This window comes from Trifolium pratense, linkage group LG4 (genome assembly GCF_020283565.1).
Source record: "Trifolium pratense cultivar HEN17-A07 linkage group LG4, ARS_RC_1.1, whole genome shotgun sequence".
NCBI classification, from domain to species: domain Eukaryota; kingdom Viridiplantae; phylum Streptophyta; class Magnoliopsida; order Fabales; family Fabaceae; genus Trifolium; species Trifolium pratense.
Genome location: NC_060062.1, coordinates 47,194,525 through 47,215,947, shown reverse-complemented (window position 1 = coordinate 47,215,947; position 21,423 = coordinate 47,194,525). Strand labels below are relative to the sequence as shown.

The 21,423-nt window shown below is 33.2% G+C and overlaps 3 protein-coding genes across 6 annotated transcripts; 1 reads left to right on the top strand and 2 right to left on the bottom strand.

Annotated features, from left to right (window-relative positions):
• Nucleotides 1-4,067: 4,067 nt before the first annotated feature.
• LOC123881582 lies at nucleotides 4,068-7,756 on the bottom strand. 4 transcript variants are annotated; one of them, XR_006799515.1, is made up of 5 exons: nucleotides 7,526-7,756; nucleotides 6,342-6,869; nucleotides 5,971-6,257; nucleotides 5,350-5,792; nucleotides 4,068-4,740 (listed from the first exon to the last, which is right to left on the bottom strand). XR_006799515.1 is itself a non-coding variant. In XM_045930302.1 (5 exons), the coding sequence occupies exons 4-5, from the start codon at nucleotides 5,760-5,762 to the stop codon at nucleotides 4,710-4,712; spliced, it is 444 nt and encodes a 147-aa protein (XP_045786258.1). In that variant the 5' UTR covers nucleotides 5,763-5,792; nucleotides 5,971-6,257; nucleotides 6,342-6,543; nucleotides 7,526-7,756; the 3' UTR covers nucleotides 4,353-4,709. The 4 variants fall into 4 exon arrangements, 2 of the variants coding, with proteins under 2 accessions (XP_045786258.1, XP_045786257.1); XR_006799516.1 differs by having other exon boundaries at nucleotides 4,353-4,740; nucleotides 5,971-6,260; XM_045930302.1 differs by having other exon boundaries at nucleotides 4,353-4,740; nucleotides 6,342-6,543.
• A 2,914-nt stretch (nucleotides 7,757-10,670) lies between these two features.
• On the bottom strand, nucleotides 10,671-15,136 carry LOC123881581 (U4/U6 small nuclear ribonucleoprotein PRP4-like protein). Its single transcript, XM_045930300.1, has 6 exons — nucleotides 14,779-15,136; nucleotides 13,073-13,976; nucleotides 12,509-12,962; nucleotides 12,205-12,402; nucleotides 12,027-12,108; nucleotides 10,671-11,083 (listed from the first exon to the last, which is right to left on the bottom strand). The coding sequence occupies exons 2-6, from the start codon at nucleotides 13,969-13,971 to the stop codon at nucleotides 10,992-10,994; spliced, it is 1,725 nt and encodes a 574-aa protein (XP_045786256.1). The 5' UTR covers nucleotides 13,972-13,976; nucleotides 14,779-15,136; the 3' UTR covers nucleotides 10,671-10,991.
• Nucleotides 15,137-15,690: 554 nt separating this feature from the next.
• On the top strand, nucleotides 15,691-19,274 carry LOC123881580 (B3 domain-containing protein Os01g0234100-like). The gene is made up of 6 exons (XM_045930299.1): nucleotides 15,691-15,828; nucleotides 15,975-16,009; nucleotides 17,310-17,466; nucleotides 17,550-17,756; nucleotides 18,314-18,398; nucleotides 18,526-19,274. The coding sequence occupies exons 1-6, from the start codon at nucleotides 15,691-15,693 to the stop codon at nucleotides 19,272-19,274; spliced, it is 1,371 nt and encodes a 456-aa protein (XP_045786255.1).
• Nucleotides 19,275-21,423: the final 2,149 nt, after the last annotated feature.

Sequence of the window (21,423 nt, the reverse complement as noted above, 5' to 3'; positions counted from 1 at the left end):
TTAACGTAATTAATTCATATTATAGATCAAATATTAATTATTCAATAACTCTTGAAAGTAAATTTTATTTTATAATAATAGTTTACAAAATAAATAAATTTAATCGATTTTTTTCGTTCTCACGTATCACATTTATTGAAATTTGGGTCATAACCTAGATTGTTATCCAAAAGTGGTGTGATAACAAGTTTTAAATAACATGATATTAAACTTGTTGATGTGATAAAAATAAATTATAAAAAAATGAATTTCTTAGGGAATTAAAACCTAAGGGTTGAGAGTTTTTTCTTGGAAGAGATTCTAGAGTTTGAAAACACTTGGAAAGTACCATGAATAGCTAGAATCATCGGATGAAGGTTAAAACTTTCTTTTGAAGGTTCTCGAGTGAAATCTATCAAGTGAATGATTGAGAGGAAATGATAAATTGGAAATTGCTCTTGGTGAGCAACTGAAAACAATTTTTTGGTCACTTTTGTAACTCTCTTTGTTGTATGAGAGATTGGTAGAAAATAGGATTTGTTCTTTGTGAACTCTTGGAGCTAATTTCTTGTAATTCATTTGAATATCTTGTAAACATTGTTTGATAGTCAACCGGAGAGCCACTCTCTTCCCCAGACTCAGCGTAGGTCAATTTAGTGGCGGAACCAAGATTATTATAGAGTCTGGGCAAAATTCTACATGTGAAATAATATATGAATTAACCCCTAACAATCTCAATTTTACCATAAATTAACCCTTAAAATCTTAATTTTGCCCTAGACTAACCCTTAAAAATATCAACAATTTTTGCCAGAGTCCGGAAACTGTGCAGGCTTGTTGGCCCTTAAAACTGGACATGGGTCAATTTTGGACTGATCGAGTAAACAATCTTTGATATTTTTTGCTCATCTTTACCATTGCTTGTTGCTTTATTCTTGTTGATTTGAGCAAGAACTTTGAATTTACAAAAAAAAAAAATTGAGATCCATGCATCCATCACGTATTTCACACTATCTTAGTATTATTCATCAGCTTGCAATTTCTTTAATATATGCATGTTGGAATATATTTTTTTGACTAAAAAAAATCCTATAACCTTAAATTCCCACAATCTTCACCAAATGGTTTTCTCCTTAAAGTTTGTACGAAAGTTTCAAGGAAAAATGTTAAGAAGAGCTAAAAAGAGTATAACGGAATGAAGTGGAATGATTCGAATTAGATTATATTTTTCATTTCACCATTAAAATATAATAGAATGAAATAAATCTCAATTTTTATTGTTTGAAAAGTAAACGGAGTGAAATAAATGTTGAAAAAAATAAAAATATAATTCCTCTTTTACCCTTTACATATGAAACATACTACCTAACAATCAATATATGTAGGGAAAAATTTCCTTGTTGACATACTAGAATAATTTTACCCGTGCGATGCACGGTTTTTTTTTAAAAAAAAAATATATATTTTTTTTTTAAAAAAAAAGGGTTTTTTTTTTAAGCAATAGTTTTTTTTTAAACATAATATTTTTATTTAAAATATGGACTGTACCGATCTAAATGGTCATATTGAATTGAAATAGATTAAATAATACATACCAAAAACAAAATCAACAATATTATTTAAAATAATTACGAATAAATTCAACGATACAATAATATAAATCATAGATTTTGCACGGTTATCTATAAATTATTTGAAAAATTTCAGGATAATACAAATTGAACCGATACAAATTAGGTAACACAAAATCAACATAAAACAATGACATTATTATTTGACTCCCAATAAGTTTAACGATACAATAATACAAAGCATATATCATGGGTAGTCATATATAAATTCTTTGAAAAACTTCGGGATAAACAATATTAACAATATTTGTTTTTGCTAGACCACCATCATCGACTATAAAAATCTTCAAACCCGCTATAGTTTTAACTCGAGAAACAACAACATATAACTGGCCATGGATAAAAATTGGTCTCGGAAGATAACCCAACATGACACAACGTTTGTCGTTGACTTTTGTTAATTGCCAAACATTAGCATTAGCAATATTATGATATCAAATTTATTTATGGGATATAAACCACATTATTAATATTTGTCCCGATCACGACTTGTGCACCTATGACATTAATTAAACTTGTACAAATTAAAAAGTTGTTTTGGTTCAACATAAATAGGATTAAATTATATAAAAAAAACATAAATAAGATTAAGACATAAAAAAACTATAATGAGGAACCTAGAAAAAAGATAAAAGACTAAATAAATTTAATTGTAAAGACCAATTCAAGTTCAACAATAACAATTACAGTAATATTTAAATAATTTTATTAAGTAAAAAAAATTAATTTTTTTTTATTATTTTCAATAAATTTTTCAGATATATTCTTTGGTGTACATATTTTCAATAGATTTAATTTTGTTTTTATTATTCACTAAAAAAAAAAAAAATTGATTCATTAAATTTAATAAAAATGCAAGTTTGGACCACCTTTCTACTATCAGAATTGGGCCAAACCCAATAGTTTCCATTAACCGCATCCGGTGTTTTTCATTCTGTAACCCTAACTGAAAGAAATGCTCTCCATTCTATCCCTCTTCATCCGCCGCCGTTTTTGCCGACACCCACCGTGAGGTTGTCCTCTCTTGACCAAAAAAACCTCATTTTCTTCATCTCCTCAACTGTCTCTATCTATCCGTTGGGACAAAATCACCAAATACTATTCTTTTTTATTACCGAACCATTGGTGTCAAAAGCTTCATTTTCGATCACATCCGAGCTATTCCGTTGAGTTGAGTACCAGATCTATAATCAACTCATTTTATTTTATCCGTTGGGTTTCTGATGGGTACCGGATCTATTCCGTTGGGTTTCTGTTGGGTACCAGATCTATCCCGTTGAGCACCAGATCTATACCGTTGGGTTTCTGTTGTAGCCAAGGGTAAGTGTTACACCCTCATTTTCTTTTGTTTTGTACATAGAAACCCTAACCTATATTATCTTTTTGTCTATGGTTCTGTTTTATTCGTACATGAAATATATTTGGATATCTTGATTTTAACTATTTTTCTTGTTGATTAAAACTATTTTTCTTGTTTTGTCAAAAAAAAAATTCTTGTGAAGTTTTCTACTTAAAAAATTATCTTTTAAATTTTGTTTTTGAAAGATCGTATAAAATCATTTTTACTTCTAAATTAGTATTTAATCTTGTATATGTTGCATAATAAAACATGGAAATACTTCTGAATTTTCTTCTCTATTATTGTTTTGCTGCGAGATTCACATCTGAGGGGTGGAAAGAATGAGTTGATGCAGACTTGTAAAGGGGAGGCGGTTCAAGTATTTTTCTCCTCAAAGGTACTGCAAATTGAAGGGTTTCAAGTGTTTTTATATTGCATCTTGAAGTAGTTTACTAATAAATATAGTCTTATGGGATATGCCTAGAATTTGCATCTTTTTTGTTGGTAGTTATCACTTTCCATTGGACCTTTATTTTAGCTAAGTAGTTTGCGTAGCATATGTCCATCATATCTTTGTATGGCTATTTAAGCCAAACTTGCGGTTTCACTACAACAAAACTGCTTTTTAGCGTCGGCCTAAATGAGATGCTAAATGCCCAAAAACGGACGCTACGTAGTTCTTAGCGTCTACTTAGCGTCTGTGTCGTGATAGACGCTTAAATGCCTGAAGCTAGACAGTTGCGTCCAGTAGACGCTATTTAGCATCTGTAACGTTAGACGCCAAGGGGACACTACTAATATGTACATAAGGCAGACGCTACTAGCATCGACTTATGATAGACGCTACAGATATATATTTGCATTATAAAACGTCACTGGTAGAGTCCACTATGGCAGACTCTAACTGTAGAGTTTGCCCTTGATGGATGCTATATATATTAATTTTTGAATTACATAGCGTCTGCTAAAAGCTGACGTTTTTGTTTTTTTTTTTTTTTAAAATATATATATTCATCAATTCTTAACATAAACATCTATTTCTCATATATATATATATAGAATCTCAACAAAAAGGTCTACATCCATTTAAATTCATCAATTCTTAACATGACCCTCTATTTCTCATATATAACCATATATATAGAATGTCAACAAAAAGGTCTACATCCATCAAAATAACAACCCACAAAATATATGACCCACCAAAATATCCCACAAAATATATAACCTATCAAAATAGCTCTTAAACTTACCATCAAAATAACCCAAAGTCTACAACCAACAAAATCAAGCATCTTCCTCTTCATCAACCGATTGATCATCCAATTCATTATCATAATGAGGATGAGAACTCTGACGAGAATGACCACTACAGGAGGCCGTCTCCAAAGCCATCACGCGGCTTTGGAATTCTTCAAACTTTATTTCCAATGATCTGGTTCTCGCAGTTGACGCAGCAGCCTCGGCTCTAGCAGCATCAGCATCTGCACGTGCTGCAGCAACCTCAGCTCTAGCAGCCTCAGCATCTGCACGTGCTGCAGCAGCCTCGGCTCTAGCAGCTTCAATGATCTGGTTCTCTGCCCTATTGTGAGGTGCCTTTGCCTCTTAAATCAAGTTTTTATACTTAAGGTTTTTAGCCAAGTGTCCAGTACCATAACATCTTCCCCGAGACTTACCCTTGGAAACATCTTTCCATATTTGAATTCTTTGCGATCCATCAACCTCTTGAGTGTCACGAGTAGCACCACCATCAGTTTGTGTCACTTTGGCCAAATTTTCATGATATTCGGCCTGTAAATCAACATGAGACCAACATCAATAACAATATGATTTTGTTTTTCACTTATGTCAAAAAATGTTACTAGACACAAATATATAATAACAAAATAAACTTTCTTCACTAGGCAAAGTTGGCAACATGAACTACTCTATGTCATAATGTCCTTTATCATAATTAAATCAAAGTCTATTAAACATGTGATGCAACAAGACTAGTGTAACCAGCACAGTTACATAATTTCTACTGTCATATGATGCAACAAGACTAGTGTAACCAGCTTAGATTCACAGAATGAAACAAGTTCTGATCAGGACTTAACAGAATGTTACCTTAACAAAACATTTTTCATGATGATGTTATTGCAACAATCAAACTTTTGTGTCATTGATAAGCACAACACTAAACACAAGGAGTGTTTGGTGAGGCAAGGGAACAGCTTACAAGAGCAAAGCACCAATTCATTTATAGTCTAAAAATCATGCAATTCAAAAGACAAGTCAAATTAAGCAATTTAAATGACAAGTCAAATCATGCAATTCAAAAGACAAGTTGATTATGAATTTAACATACTCTAATTAACCATTTTGCTATTCAAAAGACAGTTCTGACAAGCATCTTACCCTGTACCAATGGGACGTATGATGAATTTCCCACAAGCATCTTTTTCATGGTTGTCTTTTTCCCCATCCTCTTCGATGTCCCCCTCCTCATCCTCTTGTTGGTCCCCCCCTTCATGCTCTTGCTCATCGTCTTGATGATGACAATCAGTTTCCATATCATGAGTTGTGTGTTGGAGAGGACCTTGCTCAAATTGATGAGGCAATGTCAATCCTGGGGTAGGAATGAATCTGGAAGCCTCAGCAGCAGTAGTCTGGATTGGCGGTGGCGTCTGAACCGGTGTTGCAGCCTGAGAAGGTGGTGCCTGAACCGACGTTGCAGGCTTAATCGGTTGTGCTTTCTGGACCGTAGAGGGCCCTTTCTGGATTGCAGTGTGTGCTTTTTGGGCTGCGGAAGGTGCTTTCTGTTGGCGCATGCTTCACAGAAATGTGGTGTATAGCTATCCCTATAAATTTTCAATTAGTTACACTACCATTATGTCAGCAAATTTGGTGATGTGGTAAAACGATACTAATCAAACAAATGTAAATGCAATATAGCTCTATTCAGTGTAATTTTATGGTAACAAGACAGCATGCAAAATAACTGGATTAATACTGCATAAATCTCTAAATCAGTTGCACCTAAGTATTGTGATAATCTGCATAATTGTTGTAGTCGGGCAATGACCATGTCGATGTAGTCCATGCAACCAAATCACTATGCTGGTGGTAACATGAGATTTGGATCCGCTGTTTTCACAAACCAGTGAAAACCAAAAGGATCCCTGATCTTAGACAAAAATAACTGCTCATGTCGGTTTATCATTAAACTTGTTCCTTGGTTCGCTCCTAATCCGTTGATGAATCTATCATGCAATAGGTTAGGCCCATTAGAATACAGAGAAGTAAAGCCATGACGGTCTGATTGCCTGCTAATAACAAAAAAAAAATCAAATCAAAATAAATTAAATTGATCACTATTAATTAGATTTCTTTTAGAAAAAAATTCTTACTCGGTGCGAGGTCGGATACTATCTTGGAGCTCAATAATAGTGCGTCGCTGTCCATCGCCTAACCTCATGTAACGATGTTGTATCATAGCTATATTACCAGGCACTCCTGTAGTGCTGAAACTTTCGGATAAAACGACAGCTCCCAACACGTGTTGGTACCATTCGCAAGCATCGACTGCTCTCGGGTGATCAATCAAATACACTATATGTAGAAAGCACAACCATTGTTAAAGTCACGCAAATTGGGTGCAACTTCACAATTTTAGGTCTTAAAGAATCCTTTTTGGCTAGTGAATCCCTAATTCAACACCATTAAACCAACATATGAAACCTTCAGTTTTGTTGTTGAAGTTCCAATTTTGAAAGTAATTGTTTGGGTCTTCCAAGGAATTCTTAATGGATTTTAAACACAAGATATCAGTATCGGTACTCTGACCAGCCATTAACATACTGAGGAACAAGAATATTTGGAATAGAAAATCCCTTTTTATTTGAAAAGCCATTTTAATGCAGATACAAAAACTGAGACTGCAGGGATATGGAGAAGAAAAGTGAGTTAAGAACAGAAATCAGAAAATTAAGTCGAAGAATTGGGCGTAAAATGAAGAAATCCAAACATCAAAGTGTTTAATGATCTGTATTCTATACTGTTACTTACCAAAATCAATGTCATGTGAGAAAATAAAATTCTACACTGATAATAATCACACTAAAGACACTATTAAATGAAAACATGGCAGAAATACAGAACCTTAAATGAGAAACTGTACCTGTAAGCTTCACCTTAGCCAAACTACAAACTACAACTAACATCTAACAAGTTAAACTCTAACTTTGAGCTGCTACCTACAAACTACAAGCCAAACTAACATCTAACAAGTTAAACTCTAACTTTGGTTTCTATAATATATATTGAGATTTTAAATTATTTTGTTTGTAAAGAAGTCTTGAAAAACATTGTTACAGTCACGCAAATTGGGTGCTACTTCACAATTTTATGTCTTAAAGAATCCCTTTTGGCAAGTGAATCCCTAAAACATCTCAAAAATCAATTTTAGGTCTTAAAGAATCCCTTTTGGCTAGTGAATCCAACCATGTACAAACTCAAAATTAAAAGAACAAGAGATTAAGGAACTAACTATAAAGAACGGTGAAGAGATTTGTGAAGAGACGAAGTTACTTACTTGGAATCGTGAACGGAAACGAGAGTTGCGAGCTTCTTCGACGAAGGAGGATTAGGAACGGAAACGAGCTTCTTCGACGGAAACGAGAGATTGAAGGAGAGTTTGAGCTTCTTCGACGGCGGAGGATTAGGAACGGTGGAGGATTAGGAACGGTGGAGGAGTTTGAGCTTGTTGGATGCTGAGTTCTCAGTTTCCATCATAGTGTTCTTGGATATATTTTATTTTTTTTACTTCATATTTTTAGGGATTAGGAAAGAAAAAATAATTAAGTGATATTATCTGTGAAATAAAAGTGGGAAATTGAAATAAAGTGGGAAACTGAAAATTTGTGAAATTTTTTTGCGCTTATCAATTTTTTTTTTATTTAATTTAATTATCATTAGAGTCCGCCTCAGCAGACTCAATGAACTAATAAAAAAAAAGTTTAGTTATTTATTTTTTCATAGAGTCTCCATAGCGTTTTCAAAAGCAGACGCTAATTTTAAATATTAAATTAAAAAAATAAAAATACAGCAGCGTCTGTCAAGTAGACTTAAATGAGACGCTAGTAGTGTCCGTGTCGTGGCGGACGCTAAAAAATTTGAAGCTAAAACCCATTTTTCTTGTAGTGTATCATTTTTAGTCATATTGTTGTGTTCTTGTTTCAGTATAAGTTCTCAACACATCTAGTGTTTATAACATATGAACTTTAGCAAGGAGTTTAAGGATATTCCATTAAATAATGTGTGCATATCTTTCTGCTAAAGTTTAAATAATAAAGGATAATCCAATAGCCTTCAAACTTTGTTCTCTCTTTATGTAACACTTATTAAATTCAGTGTCATCTTTTGGTTGTGTAAACTCCATTAGTAGTCTATGCTCTCTCAAATGCTACTGCTCCATTAGGTAAACATCTTTTACTCCAATCTTGAAAAACAAAATTGGTACAATATAGGTCATAAATTAAAGTCATAAACATCTTTTTCAATCAAAGTAAACATCTTTCTGAATTATGGTCATAAATTTCAAATAAAAATTGTAAATTACTTACTTTTTAGAGAATATGAGGAAGTTGGAAGCAATATTTGCAAGTTTTGTTGTAATCAAAGGTGTTTCATTCACCCATTTGAAACAAAGTTAAAGAATAAATTGTTAATTATCCTTAAACATCTTTACATTATATATAAAATAAATAAATTTCAAAGAGAAAAGTTATCTTTGAATTTTTTTATTTAGTTAGCATTATCAATCAAGTGTGAAATTCCTAGGTTTATAGGTTTATGTCTTTTGAGTAAAGGGAGGGAAGTCCATAGTTGGTAATCCTTTTCTGATACTAATTCCAACACCAAAAGAATATGATAATATAAATTCAACAAATTTTGGTTATCTTTAGTTTCCTTTTTCTTATTTTTAACTTATTTGTTTTCAAAAGTCAAGAGTTTCAAGTGTTTTTATATTGGCATCTAGTCTAGTGTTTATAACATAAGGACTTTATATGTCTTTGTAAATATATATCACCTATCAAAGAATGGAGAATAAGAAAGAAGTGTTTAAGGATATTACAAAGATATATATTAAAATTAGAATGGAGACATTGCAAGTAATAAGGGGTTTAAGAATATTCCAATAAATAGTATGTGCATATCTTTTTGCTCAAGTTTATATAATTAAGGATATTCCCAATAGCCTTTGAACTTTGTTCTCTTGATGTAACCTTTCTTAAACTCAATGTCATATATTGGCTGTGTAGACTCCATTAGTAGTGTATGCTCTTCTCCTTCCTTCTTTGCCCATAAGCTGCAATCACATTAGCATTCAAGGTAAACATCTTCTACTTCAATCTTGATTTTTTTTTTGGCACACATTGAAATATATGAACTTTTTTTTTTGTTACAGAAATATATGAACTAATAATAAACTAATTTGAAATTTTTATGATCTTTGTATGCTTATGTGTATATATCAATTAAACTATGTAGGCTTTTCTTTATAATAATATGTAACTATAAACTGTTTTTCGCAATACCATGCTTACATAGTCTATTTGCAAAAAAGTAAATGTTAGTAAATTGCACCACAAACTTATTTTATATGATTGCAAATTCTGCTAATTATGAAGTAAAAAGGGTATTACTAAAGACAATTTTCATGAAAGAAATGAGTTCATTGAAAAACATATATTTACCTTTGAAACTTAGAAGCAAGATCGCAAGATCATTGAACGAACTGAGCCTCACCTAAAAAAAAAGAGCAAACATGACAAAATTATAAGTCTCAATCAAGTAACTAATAAATTGCATTGAAAAATAGTTCATGGTCTCAATCTTTGTTAATATATTCATGCCTCACAAAAAGTTTGATTGTATATGAGATCTAATCAAAATGAGTTTTCTATTTTCAGGCTCAAGAAATCATCAATCATCAATGCAAAAAATAAAGACAAAGGATATGAAGATTTGCTGTCTAGTAATTGTTGAAGAAATGAGAATTGAGAAAATTGAAAGAAAATAGAATAATTTATATTGTTGAGACAGTTTTGATGTGTAAAATAATGGGCAATCCTTTGAGTATTTATAGACAAAGGATTTGTATAGAAAATTTGTGTGCACACCACGATTTCCTTCAATTATTGTATTAGGCTCCTACAAAATGACAACATTTGCATCAAGACAAAAAATAAACATTAAATTATAGAAAATACTTGGCCCACCATTATAACTGCACATGGTCAGCTGTCAAAACTGATTAAGGAATTGGAAAAAATGCAACCCACCAATTTTGGTGAATCTACAGTGGAAAATTTTAGACACTTATTGTCAAGATTATAGATGTTTTTTGATAGTGAACTGTTGACATATTATCCGTCAATAAGAAGGATTGAAGAATATTAGCTTAGCTAGCAACATGACTGATTTATCACTCTCTTATTTTAAAAGTTGGCGATAGTAGTAATAATAATACACGTTGGATAAGGATGATTTATCACACTGTGCTTTAGACGTTGGATAAGGTAGATTTCAAATGTTACACGAAGTAATACTTTTTTATGCTAGCCTTTTAATTTTATTTTTTTTTTGTAACCAAAAAAAAATTAAAAGGTTTTTCCATGTCATTCCCCCAAATTTGATTTGGAGGCAGAGCAAAATGAGAATAAATAGTATAATGGAATGGAATAAATGTCACTATATTACATTCGTCTTCATCCTTTTTAAAACATCCGAACAATAGAATACAACACCAACAAATTCTATACTATCTCATTCCGTCAATTCAAAAACATACTCTTAAAAGCTCTTTTTGAGAGTTTGGAAGGGATAGGAGGGCTTTGGGGGGAGTGGGTAGAATATAGCATTATTTCCATTCTCAACCTATGTCAATCAAATTTGTCGATATGTGATCAACATGCAAGCTACCGAATCAAACAAAAATGATTAATCTGATTCCTGTCACTAAGGCCCTTTTACAAATCTTATATCATTCAAATAGCTTAGTCAACATCCATAGCATGCTCACTAGTAGTGCTGCTGGTCCACAGCTTTATGGTGCGATCATGGGAGACAGTAACAATATACCCACCATCTGCAGATAGTAACAATACATGCCAAAATCAGTACAAGACAGGCAAAAATACAAGGACAATTTACAGGATTATAGTTGGAAGCTTTTATACTGTGTCAAGAAACTTATTCAATATATAATATAATCGGCGCAATATATTGCACGGGAAAATAACAAAGACCTTTAAAGCACATAAACTAGGCCATAAAAAGAAAACGGTTAAACACAACAACTGGCACACATAGTACATATGCGCTTGATCTTGGAACATACGGTGCTCTATTTCTTTCTTTCTTTTGTAATGATAATGTTTCAAAAACACATTCAAGGTTTGCACTCCATATTTCCATATGAGAAGGCAGGGAAAATAAAATCCTCATTTTTCAGCATGACAAAATATGAAAAGAAAATGAAAAACCACTGTTCAAGATTTCCTTTCCCTATAGCAACATTGCTTAAAATCTGGAGTAGAAATCATTTTAATAAATGGACATCTCCGTTTTTATAGTTTTGGATGCATAAAAGTCTATATCACGGTTTTAAGAAATGTGTGTCTCCTACACCTAACACTAATGGAGCTTTCCACTTCTTTTGAAAGACGCAGAGAATCATTACCTTAGTCTGCGGCAAGAAGGAAACATGTGCAGTTAAACAAAGCTTGCATTTTTTTTGTTTTACTGAATTTTCTAGGGAAGTTATGCCCTCACAATCACACATTTTGTGTACTCCACAAAAATCATTGATACACATCATTTGTTTGTTCAATTCATTACAACAAACTATTCCGATATATATTCATTAGTATTTCAAAACATCCTCTAGTCAACTTTTTTAATTCGTCATTTACAATTGAAGGCAGAACATTGGTGAGGTCAAATGGACACATCAATCACATAAATAAGCAAAAAGGGTATCTAGCCACATATGAATAATTCCTTTATAATTTATAAGATAGAGATCCTACCTCCAAAAACATCCAGAGAAGAAACTTTATTTTCATGCCCTGATAGTGTCTTCACAGGCTTAAAATCCCGGCCTGACCAAACCTGTAGTTAACACATAAATATAAGTATACTCAAATGTAATGAACTACTAAATAACTTCTTTATAAGAATATAGTTATTCCAGATAGAAAAGTATACCTTGGCTGTCATGTCAAATGAGGCAGTTACCAAAAAGTAACCCTCCTGTGGCTCAAACTTGACTTGTGATATTAAATTAGAGTGAGCGGGAATGGTGTACAAGGATTTCTTTTTACGCATGTCCCAAATGCGACAAGTGTTATCTTCACCACCAGTGGCTAAATGATATCCATTAGGAGAAAAACTGATGCCATGAATCTTAAAATGAAATTAAAGAATGGTCAGACTCAGACTGATAAAATATTGAATGGAAATACAGACAAAACAATAGATAAAGAGAAGAGGGCGATCTTTAATATCTTACCGGTTTGACATGACCTTCTAGTGCAAGAACACTTTTCCCAGTACGAAGGTCCCATACACGAGCCAGAGCATCCATTCCACAAGACGCAGCTAACGATCCATCATGATGAAAAGCTAAACCATACACACTTCTACTGTGGCCTTCTTGAAGAAGCAACTCCTCTCCTTTTTCAACGTCCCATAATCTCCATGTCTTGTCAAAGCTAGCAGTGCCCAAGTACTTCCCTGACGGATGGAAGGCAATGCGTGCAAGACGATCAAGATGACCCTCAAATGTTCTCAAAAGTGATCCTTGATCATTCCAATACTTTGCTGTCCTGTCAGCAGAGGCAGTTGCTAAATGATTGTGCAAAGGAGAATAAGCAACATCAGTAGCACGCTCGGTGTGCCCCTTAAAGGTAGAAACTTTTTGTACATTAGGCATGCTCCACAACTTGGAAGCTCCAGTTAGAGAACTAGAAAAGAAAAATGTCATTCGAAGATTAGAGTTAGACTATAAAGGTTTGGCAAGAAAGTAAGATGGAAAATTAAACTTTAAGCTTCCCAATTTGCAAAAAAGACATACCAGGTAGCAATCCTTTTTCCATCCCGGGAGAACGAGCAACCAGTAAGTGGCCGATCATCTCCGATTTCACTGACCTCAAGATTCAAATTCGCTGCCTGCTTCAATGTCCAATCCATCTCTGCATTGACATCTTCATCCGGATCATCTCTTCTTCTTTGGGCACGTTGAATACGCATTGCAGCCCTTACTAAAGAATATTTAGCAATATCAATCCTTGCATTGAGGAGGGACTTTGACCCTTCAGTGTAAAAAGGATACTCTTGATCATCCTCAGTCTCATCTTTAGGAGCAGAAGTTGCGGCCTCTTCATCCTCAAGAGCTTTCATTAGCTTTTCCAGCTGACCGTCAGCATCCAGCTTTGCCATAATCATCCGCAACCTATCTCGTCTCTCCATCTCCCTCTCACCAAAGAGAGTAATCGGCTCACCAAGATGGCGAAGACGGGCCCTCACTGCCATGTCATTCGTGGGAACAGCAAGAGCAGCACCACGCCTCTTCATCATGAGGTCTTGCACCACTTTCTCCTGCCGCTCCCTCGCCAATTTACTCTCTTCTGATATTTCATACTCCCCGGTGCCCTTATTAATTCTGGTGTCTGCATCATCGCCGTCCGAATCAGAATCACTAGAATCAGCCTCGCCATTTTGAGGCACTGGTGGCCTAGTAACTGGGGGCCGAATTGGGAGCGGTGCCAGAGGCCGGACAAGAGAGGAAGGAACTGTGGGAATTGGAGCCAGAGGAGGCACGACAGGAGTAATAACTGTTGAAATAACAGGTTGAGTTGGCTGGGGCAAAGTTGGTTGAACAGAAGATATAGGGTTTTGATCTTGAACATCAGAAGCAGCTATAGACGATTCACCAGTAACACTCAATGTTGAATTTTCCATCTCCACGTCCATGATTCCTGACCAATAAAAAATACAAGAAATTAAACAAATGTTGAATTTTTTATAAAATCAAAGAACTGTATTTTCCATTAATCAACATTACAATCCAAAGCAAAAAGAATGCATTAAGGAATAAAAAGCCTAAGTAGAATAGTAAAAAAAAACCTACTAGATGGATATGTTTTGAAAGTAGAATTCATCATAAGTTACTTGGCATATTACAATAAACTACTCAGGCCCCGTTTGGATTGACTTATTTTTGAGCTTATGCAAAGAAACTTATACAAATAAATAAGCTTTTATGTTATAAGTTTGTTAAGGTATTTTACGAAATAATAGCTTATGAAGATACACTTTTTACTAACGAGAACTTATGAATTAACATAAAAGCTTATTTATTTGCATAAACTATTTTCCATAAGCTCAAAAGTAAGTTAATCCAAACGGGCCCTTAATGGAATAAACTTAAACTAAGTAAAAACCAAATTAATAGATAAACTAAACTACTTAATAGAATAAACTTAAACTAAACTACAAAATATACAAGTTCCTCAAACAAAGAGAATGCAACTTTAGCACCTGATTTGAGGGCTCAAAACTCATCCAGTGAATACCAAATTTCATACCAAAAAAAAATCCTCGAGCAAAGAAGAACAAAAAGCTTTTACAACACACAACAATAGTCATACATAACATCTCGTAAATAAATCTAGAACAAGCAACTAACTAACCTACATTATCTTTTATCAAACATGAAGAACTTTTATCAAACAGTTTACGTGCACTCAATAAAACTCAAAAATAAATGAGAATGCTTACCTCAAACGATTATTGCCTCTAACTAACAATCAACCTTAAAAATCTAATCCCAGAAATGTGTTCCAACTAAACTAACTATTAACGTTATTTCAAATTTGTTTTTCTTCACTGAGAAAGAGTTCAATGTCGAAGGAATTGTTGAGTCTTGATAATGGCACCGTTTGTTCTTCATGAAATTACTCTGACACAAGAGTCGTTTGTTCCATCGATGGCACTCTTTCGATTTCGATATGATATTCAATTTGAGACAGAGATTCAACTTCTTACTCTAACACTCCGAGCGGTTATATATACCACCCTTAAGTAGGATATGCGGGTTTAAAAGATTCCTTCAAAAAAGATAGATTTAATATAAAAAGAAAAGCATTTAATTTATATACATCGACGATGTAAAATAATTTTACACCGTCAATTAATATCAATCATGTTTTTTGTTACATCATCACACTTTCTTGACATAACATGACAAAATGGTGGTTATTTATTGGACGATCGTGTAAAACTATTTTACACTGTCGGTGCATATCAACTAAACTCAAAAAAAAAAGATAATTTAAAAGATTTGTCAAAAAAATTAGATTTATAAAAAAAAATGCATTTCAATACATGTGGTTGTTCTACCACGTAGTATTTACATTCTAAATTATTACAAATTCTTATTATTGGTTATCATCAATAATAATAATTATCATTAAAAGACACAACACCAAAGTTGAAGATCGAGTCTCAAACATTAACCACCCATCATGATGTAAATCAATTCCCTTTCCATCAAAATCAACACCATCCCACAACCCATCCAAATGCATTTTCTTGCATAAGATATTTTGCATTGTGTTTGTGGTTGTGGAGATCAAAAAATGCAATCTAATTGTTGATGAAGGGACTTATCTCAAATTTTTAATGTCAAAAATGGTGGGGGTTGATGAAAAGAAAAGGAATCAGATGGCTACACAATATGATGATGGAGGAGTGACCGTAGCATTTCATGGGAGAGAGGTGTATGAGGGTGTTCCTATATCTCATTTTTCCAAAAAGTCACCTTTAAACGTTGTATTCTATACCCTCCTCGTGCTTAACAAAATGTGTTAAAGTTTGTTATATTTTTGTTTTCTTATTGTGTGTTTTGCATTATAAAGACAATGTGTTTTATATCTTTAATTTTTATTGATAGTTATATGTTACAGAATTTACAGGATAAACAGAACAAGGCGGCTGAGAATAAATACAAGCTCTTGAATAGTCCAACGACACAAGTAAGATTTGATTGGTGGAAGGGATTTCTAATTGATGTTTGATTTTATGTTGAGCTTGTATTATTTAATTTTTTTTTATGATTTGTATTGACATTTTTTTTTTTGACAACATGATTTGTATTGACATTGTGTGGTGATAAGTAGGTAAAGCTTCTGAATGATAATCATGCATAGATTTATGAGACAAACAAATTTTTTTGTAAAGAATCTTCAATAGAGATATCTAAGGGAGTTTCGTAGGCTAATGATTTATATGTTAATTTTTTTTAATCATTGGAGCAACCATGACATGACGGAGTGAGTATCTAAAAAATAATTCAACTACCCTGTTTAAGGTATCGTATCATCAATTTAATATTGTCTTATTTTGTGAATTATATATATATATATATATATATATATATATATATATATATATGAGTTGCATAATTTTGTATCCTTGAAGCAAAATGTGTACGAGTTGCAAAAGTATTACATGCATGACATTGTATGGACTACATATTAGTAATATATGAAACTCGATGTCGTATTACCATCGAAGATACTCTAACTTGTAAATTATATTAATGATGTGAGTGAATCTCTAATAGAAGATATTCGTATATTAGACTCTAAACATCAAGTTGTGATGGTAGGGAGATACATTTTCAGTTTGAATGTTATTGTAATGAATACAACTCTAAATGTTATATTATAGGCAACTAAATATCAAACAAAAAGTAATTCATATGCACAATAGTGAATAGGTTGTACACTTACGCTCTGATGGAACATGCAACTCAATTAAAAGAGTAAAGAAACAATAAACAGAATCAATAAACATATAATGTTTGGTAATGAAGTTTGGACAATATTGTCTAGATCTTTGACTCGAGAGCAGCACCAGCCAACCGTGAAAGATCGGAGTTTATAGTATACAACTTATATTCAAATATTATGATCTAGATTGTTCTACATAGTTTTAACCTTATACTAAATGTTATTTCATGATCTAATTGTTTGATGGTGATATGTTGTATTCTTTTAAAATTATCGCTCTGTAATTATTTACAAGATCGAGTCTTTAAATTGAATGTCAAATTCTTTATAAATCAAAGTCTAAGTGACTAATAACTTTAACAAATGTCTTTTCCACAGGGACCACATGATGAGACACAATCACCTAAGTTTGGAAGGTTGTTAAAGCATTACATATCATTATTTACATAATCCTTCATATTTTTTAAATAAGTCATCACTTATGGTAAAAACTTGGAACATTATCTTTGATTGCAGCTCAAATAAAGTGACGACTGATGGAACACTTTCTCGCGGTGAGGCCATATCATCTGCTGTGATTCAAGCTGAAGGACTCAAATCGAACTTGAAACCCGAATTCCCTAGTTTTGTGAAGTCTTTGGTCAGATCACATGTAGCTAGTTGTTTTTGGATGGTAAGCATTTTGAGAAAACATAAGTAAATCTAGCCTTGAAATTTTAAGACAACGTATAAGTCATGTTTTCTGTCTTATTTTAGGGGTTGCCTGTGGCATTTTGTAAAAGACACTTACCTGATAAGGATACAACTATCACTTTGGAAGATGAATCTGGTAGAGAATACAAAACAAAATATATAGCATGTAAGACAGGATTAAGTGCTGGTTGGAGACAATTTTCTGCTGTGCATAAATTGCTAGAGGGTGATGTGGTTGTCTTCCAATTAGTTGAACCCACCAAATTTAAGGTAATGATTTGGATTTTTACTTATTTGGTTTAATGGTGTTGAAAAAAAACAGCATAGAGAAATTAAATACTTCGAAAAACTCTAAAATCAAAATAAGATAAACCATGACCATTGTCAAATGACAACCTGAGAATAACGTTGTGCGAAAAAAATTACAAAACATTGACTTCTCTCAAACCTCACGACCTTGATACGCTCACACTCTCCAAAACTAAATACTTGAATTATATCTCACAAGACTCTAAGACAATAATATAAGATAGAAAAAGTTAGATACAAACTTAAAATATTTCTAACTAGTACATCTTCTAACAAAGAATTAGAGTCGATGCCTATAATTTTGCCTAACTCTTTATACTAGGCAATGTGGGATATTATTTTAGATGTTTCACTCAACTCCAACAAATGGTTTTTTTGTCACTTTTAATGGCAGTTCAATATTCCGTTGATAATACATGATTAAGTCGAATAAAAGGCCAATAATAACATGTATATCACCGATACTAACATTTTTGTAGCATGATTATTTATATTAATTGTTCTTTTTATTTTTTCAGGTTTACATAATAAGAGCTGGTAATTCAAAAGAGGTAGATGGAGCCTTTATGAATTTAGACAGTTGCACAAAACAAAAAGTTGGAGGCAAGACTTGTTTCCCTAAACTTTTACTTTGTTGTGTTGTTATCTATCATGAAATTATAACCAAATTATATATTCTTGATATTATATAGTATAGTACATTAACATTATTTACTTTTTTTCTTCATAGGTAAAAATATCATAGACACTGATGTAGCATGTAATAGTCCAAAAAGAAAAAATGGTAAACACGTTCCACAAGACATGCAAAAGAAAAAGAAAATTGTTGCACCAAAAATGGAGACCAAGACTAAACAATTTACAGAACAATTTGAAAACGATAGCGATGAAGCATTCTCTGAAATATTCGAGGGATTTAAAATGCCTGAATTTAAAGATGTAAAAGGCTTTCAAAATTTCAGCATCATAGTAGATGGGATGCCAATCGACGATGAACTCTCTACCGAAGTTCGAAACAAGTACTACAAATTATGTTACAGTCAACAAGCTTTTCTTCATGAAAATCTAATAAGAGGATTGAACTATATGCTAATTGTTGGAATCATATCTGAAATTGTTAACATTGCTGATGCAATAAAAGTCAGTGTGATATCTACGCCGCGTTTTGAGTTTTCTAATTGGGATAAAGCTTTGCACGCATTTGAGAAATTGGGTATGAATGTTGAATTCTTACGAGTTCGATTACGTAGGCTTGTAAGCATTGCTTACGAAATGGACAATGCCCCGGAGACAAGAAGATATTTGGCGTATAGAACAGAAGATCACAGTCGAGCAGAGAATGAAATTAAGAATATGGAAATTAAGCTTGAAGAATTGAAGGAAGCATGTAGTGGCTTTGGTGATTATCTTGAGAGTTTGAAACACAAAGCCGAAAGGTATGAACATAAGTTTCAGCAAGAAGTTGCTGCTAGTTGGTAAAACTTTGTTATGTGTGAGTATGTATATTGAATTGTGTTGTTTGGTTAAACATATAATTTCCTCAATGTGCAACTTTTAATCAGAAAAAAGAAAATGCTTCATTTGAGATGTTTATATCTACATGTAGTACTAACTTTGTGGAGTGATATGAATGACAATGAGAATAACCTTTGATTTTTGAATAGGTTGTTGAAAAAGTCATACACTTAGGCTTTGCTTTCTCCCGAGTATGGGTGCCAAAACGGGTAGTGCTTGTCTCGCCAACCTGTTTGACCTGCCATTTTTGCAGGATGTGCTAAGGTTTTAGACCTAGTGTCTTAAGTTGGACTATCTCATCTAATTCATTTAAAAAATAAGTTGGACTCAGGACAAGTTGGCCTGCAGGCAATTAGAAACTATTTTTTGTTCTTTTTTCTATACTTGAGATGAAACAAATAGAGGAAAAGTTTAAACTTCACGCCTAAACCAAACTTTTTTTTCTTTTCTTTTTAGACCCAAATAAAAAATGGTTAAACTAAACTTTACTTATCTTGCTTATTTTATCAATGTAATTTATTTTGAGACTTATTTTGATGCTTGAGTTTATATTTTGAGACTTTTAATGATGCTGCATTTTTATTGGTGCTTTGTTTTATTTTGTGACTTTTATATATTGAAGAATAAAGTTGATATTATTATCAGACGTGGTGAATTAAAACCAAATTAACTAGTAATAAGTTACTGTACCGGGCCATGGACCAGGGTTTGATTTGTTAAGGCCCAATACGAAAAAGCCCAATGGGAGCATCTAAAGGAGAAGCGTGAAAACAACCATGAAAAACACATGATAAGCATGATCCACCATGTCTTGGAGAAGAAGGAAGAAACTTGGAGAAGAAGGAAGAAGCTTGGAGAAGAAGGAAGAAGTTTGGAGAAGAAGGAAAAGTAACCGCCCACTACCCATGAATTCCTCTCCAAGCAAGGCGGTTATCATGCAACAAGAAGGAGATATTTTGTCTATAAATAGGATCTTCTTCAAGAGAATAGGGGACGATCATGCTGAAGAACCACCATACTTTCATTCTTGTAAAGAGACAATTCTTTCATTCTTGTAAACTTAATCAATTTTTCCTCTAATCATACTTGTATCAATTATCAATCTTGAATAATACAAACCCCCTATGTTTTTTACCAGAACATTTTGGCGCCCACCGTGGGGCTGCGGTAAAAACATTTGTCCCAGCCTACCACATCAATCTAGACAAAAAATTAAACATCTCCACATGGCTGGAGAACATGCATCTGTTCTCACACCATCCAAGAACCGCCACGCCGCCACGAACACACGAAACTGCTAGCCAGTCCACCCACTATCTTCTCTATCGCGACTCTGCTCGCAGTCCAGATGGTGTTTTGTTTCAAATCTCACGCATCACGTTGTGTGTCACTAAAAGAGAAAGCTTTATTCATATGTGTTCGTTATGGTCGCTGTTGACCAAGCTCCAGGCGACAACAATGAAGCCGCCGTCGCCGCCGTCATGTTCATGATGAAATCGCCGCCGCCGTCGGCTGTGGATAAATTATCGTTGTGTAGGAACCACCGCTTCACCACCAAGTTTATGAAGGAATCGGTGTAATTACCCAGGTTCGGAAAGAACATGACGACTGATCAAGACGAGCTCAACATCCGTCTCACAAGAATTCAAGCAACACAGACTCTATGCGGAACAGACTCTATTCAAAATCCTCAGGAAAGTACTCTGAAATGCTTTTTAACTATGAAACTTCTCTGCAATTTATTATCTTAGTTTGTTTAATGACATTATCCTCTTAATAAAAGGTCCATGATTAGTAATGTGTTCTGGATAAATTAAGTCTGTGTCTATATGCTTCTTGAATAAAATAATTTATTGAATAAATAATATTAAATAATATGTGTGTATTTTCCAAATTGTTGTGGACTACTAGTTTGCCTATTCAAACATGATGATTGTCACTGTAGTTTACACAACGTGATATTTTAGAGTCCAATAGAAAAATTGGTTATATTTCTTGCCTTTATATGATAGTAGATGTATTTGTCTCACTGATATACAATTATGTCACTTTTATTTGAAAATAAAATTTGAATCTTCTATTTTTGGAACTACTACTGAATTCGCTATTGACA

Bases quoted from the DNA above. Each gene is read 5' to 3' on its own strand.
- LOC123881580 (XM_045930299.1), top strand. From the start codon at position 15,691: ATGGTGGGGGTTGATGAAAAGAAAAGGAATCAGATGGCTACACAATAT. The intron at 15,829-15,974 runs GTTGTATTCTAT...CAGAATTTACAG, and splicing joins CCAAAAAGTCACCTTTAAAC to GATAAACAGAACAAGGCGGC. The intron at 17,467-17,549 runs GTAAGCATTTTG...GTCTTATTTTAG, and splicing joins TAGCTAGTTGTTTTTGGATG to GGGTTGCCTGTGGCATTTTG.
- LOC123881582 (XM_045930302.1), bottom strand. From the start codon at position 5,762: ATGCGCCAACAGAAAGCACCTTCCGCAGCCCAAAAAGCACACACTGCA. The intron at 4,741-5,349 runs GTAAGATGCTTG...GTTGATTTACAG, and splicing joins ATACGTCCCATTGGTACAGG to GCCGAATATCATGAAAATTT.
- LOC123881581 (XM_045930300.1), bottom strand. From the start codon at position 13,971: ATGGACGTGGAGATGGAAAATTCAACATTGAGTGTTACTGGTGAATCG. The intron at 12,109-12,204 runs GTATACTTTTCT...TGTTAACTACAG, and splicing joins CATTTGACATGACAGCCAAG to GTTTGGTCAGGCCGGGATTT. The intron at 11,084-12,026 runs GTAGGATCTCTA...TACTATCTGCAG, and splicing joins TTCTCTGGATGTTTTTGGAG to ATGGTGGGTATATTGTTACT.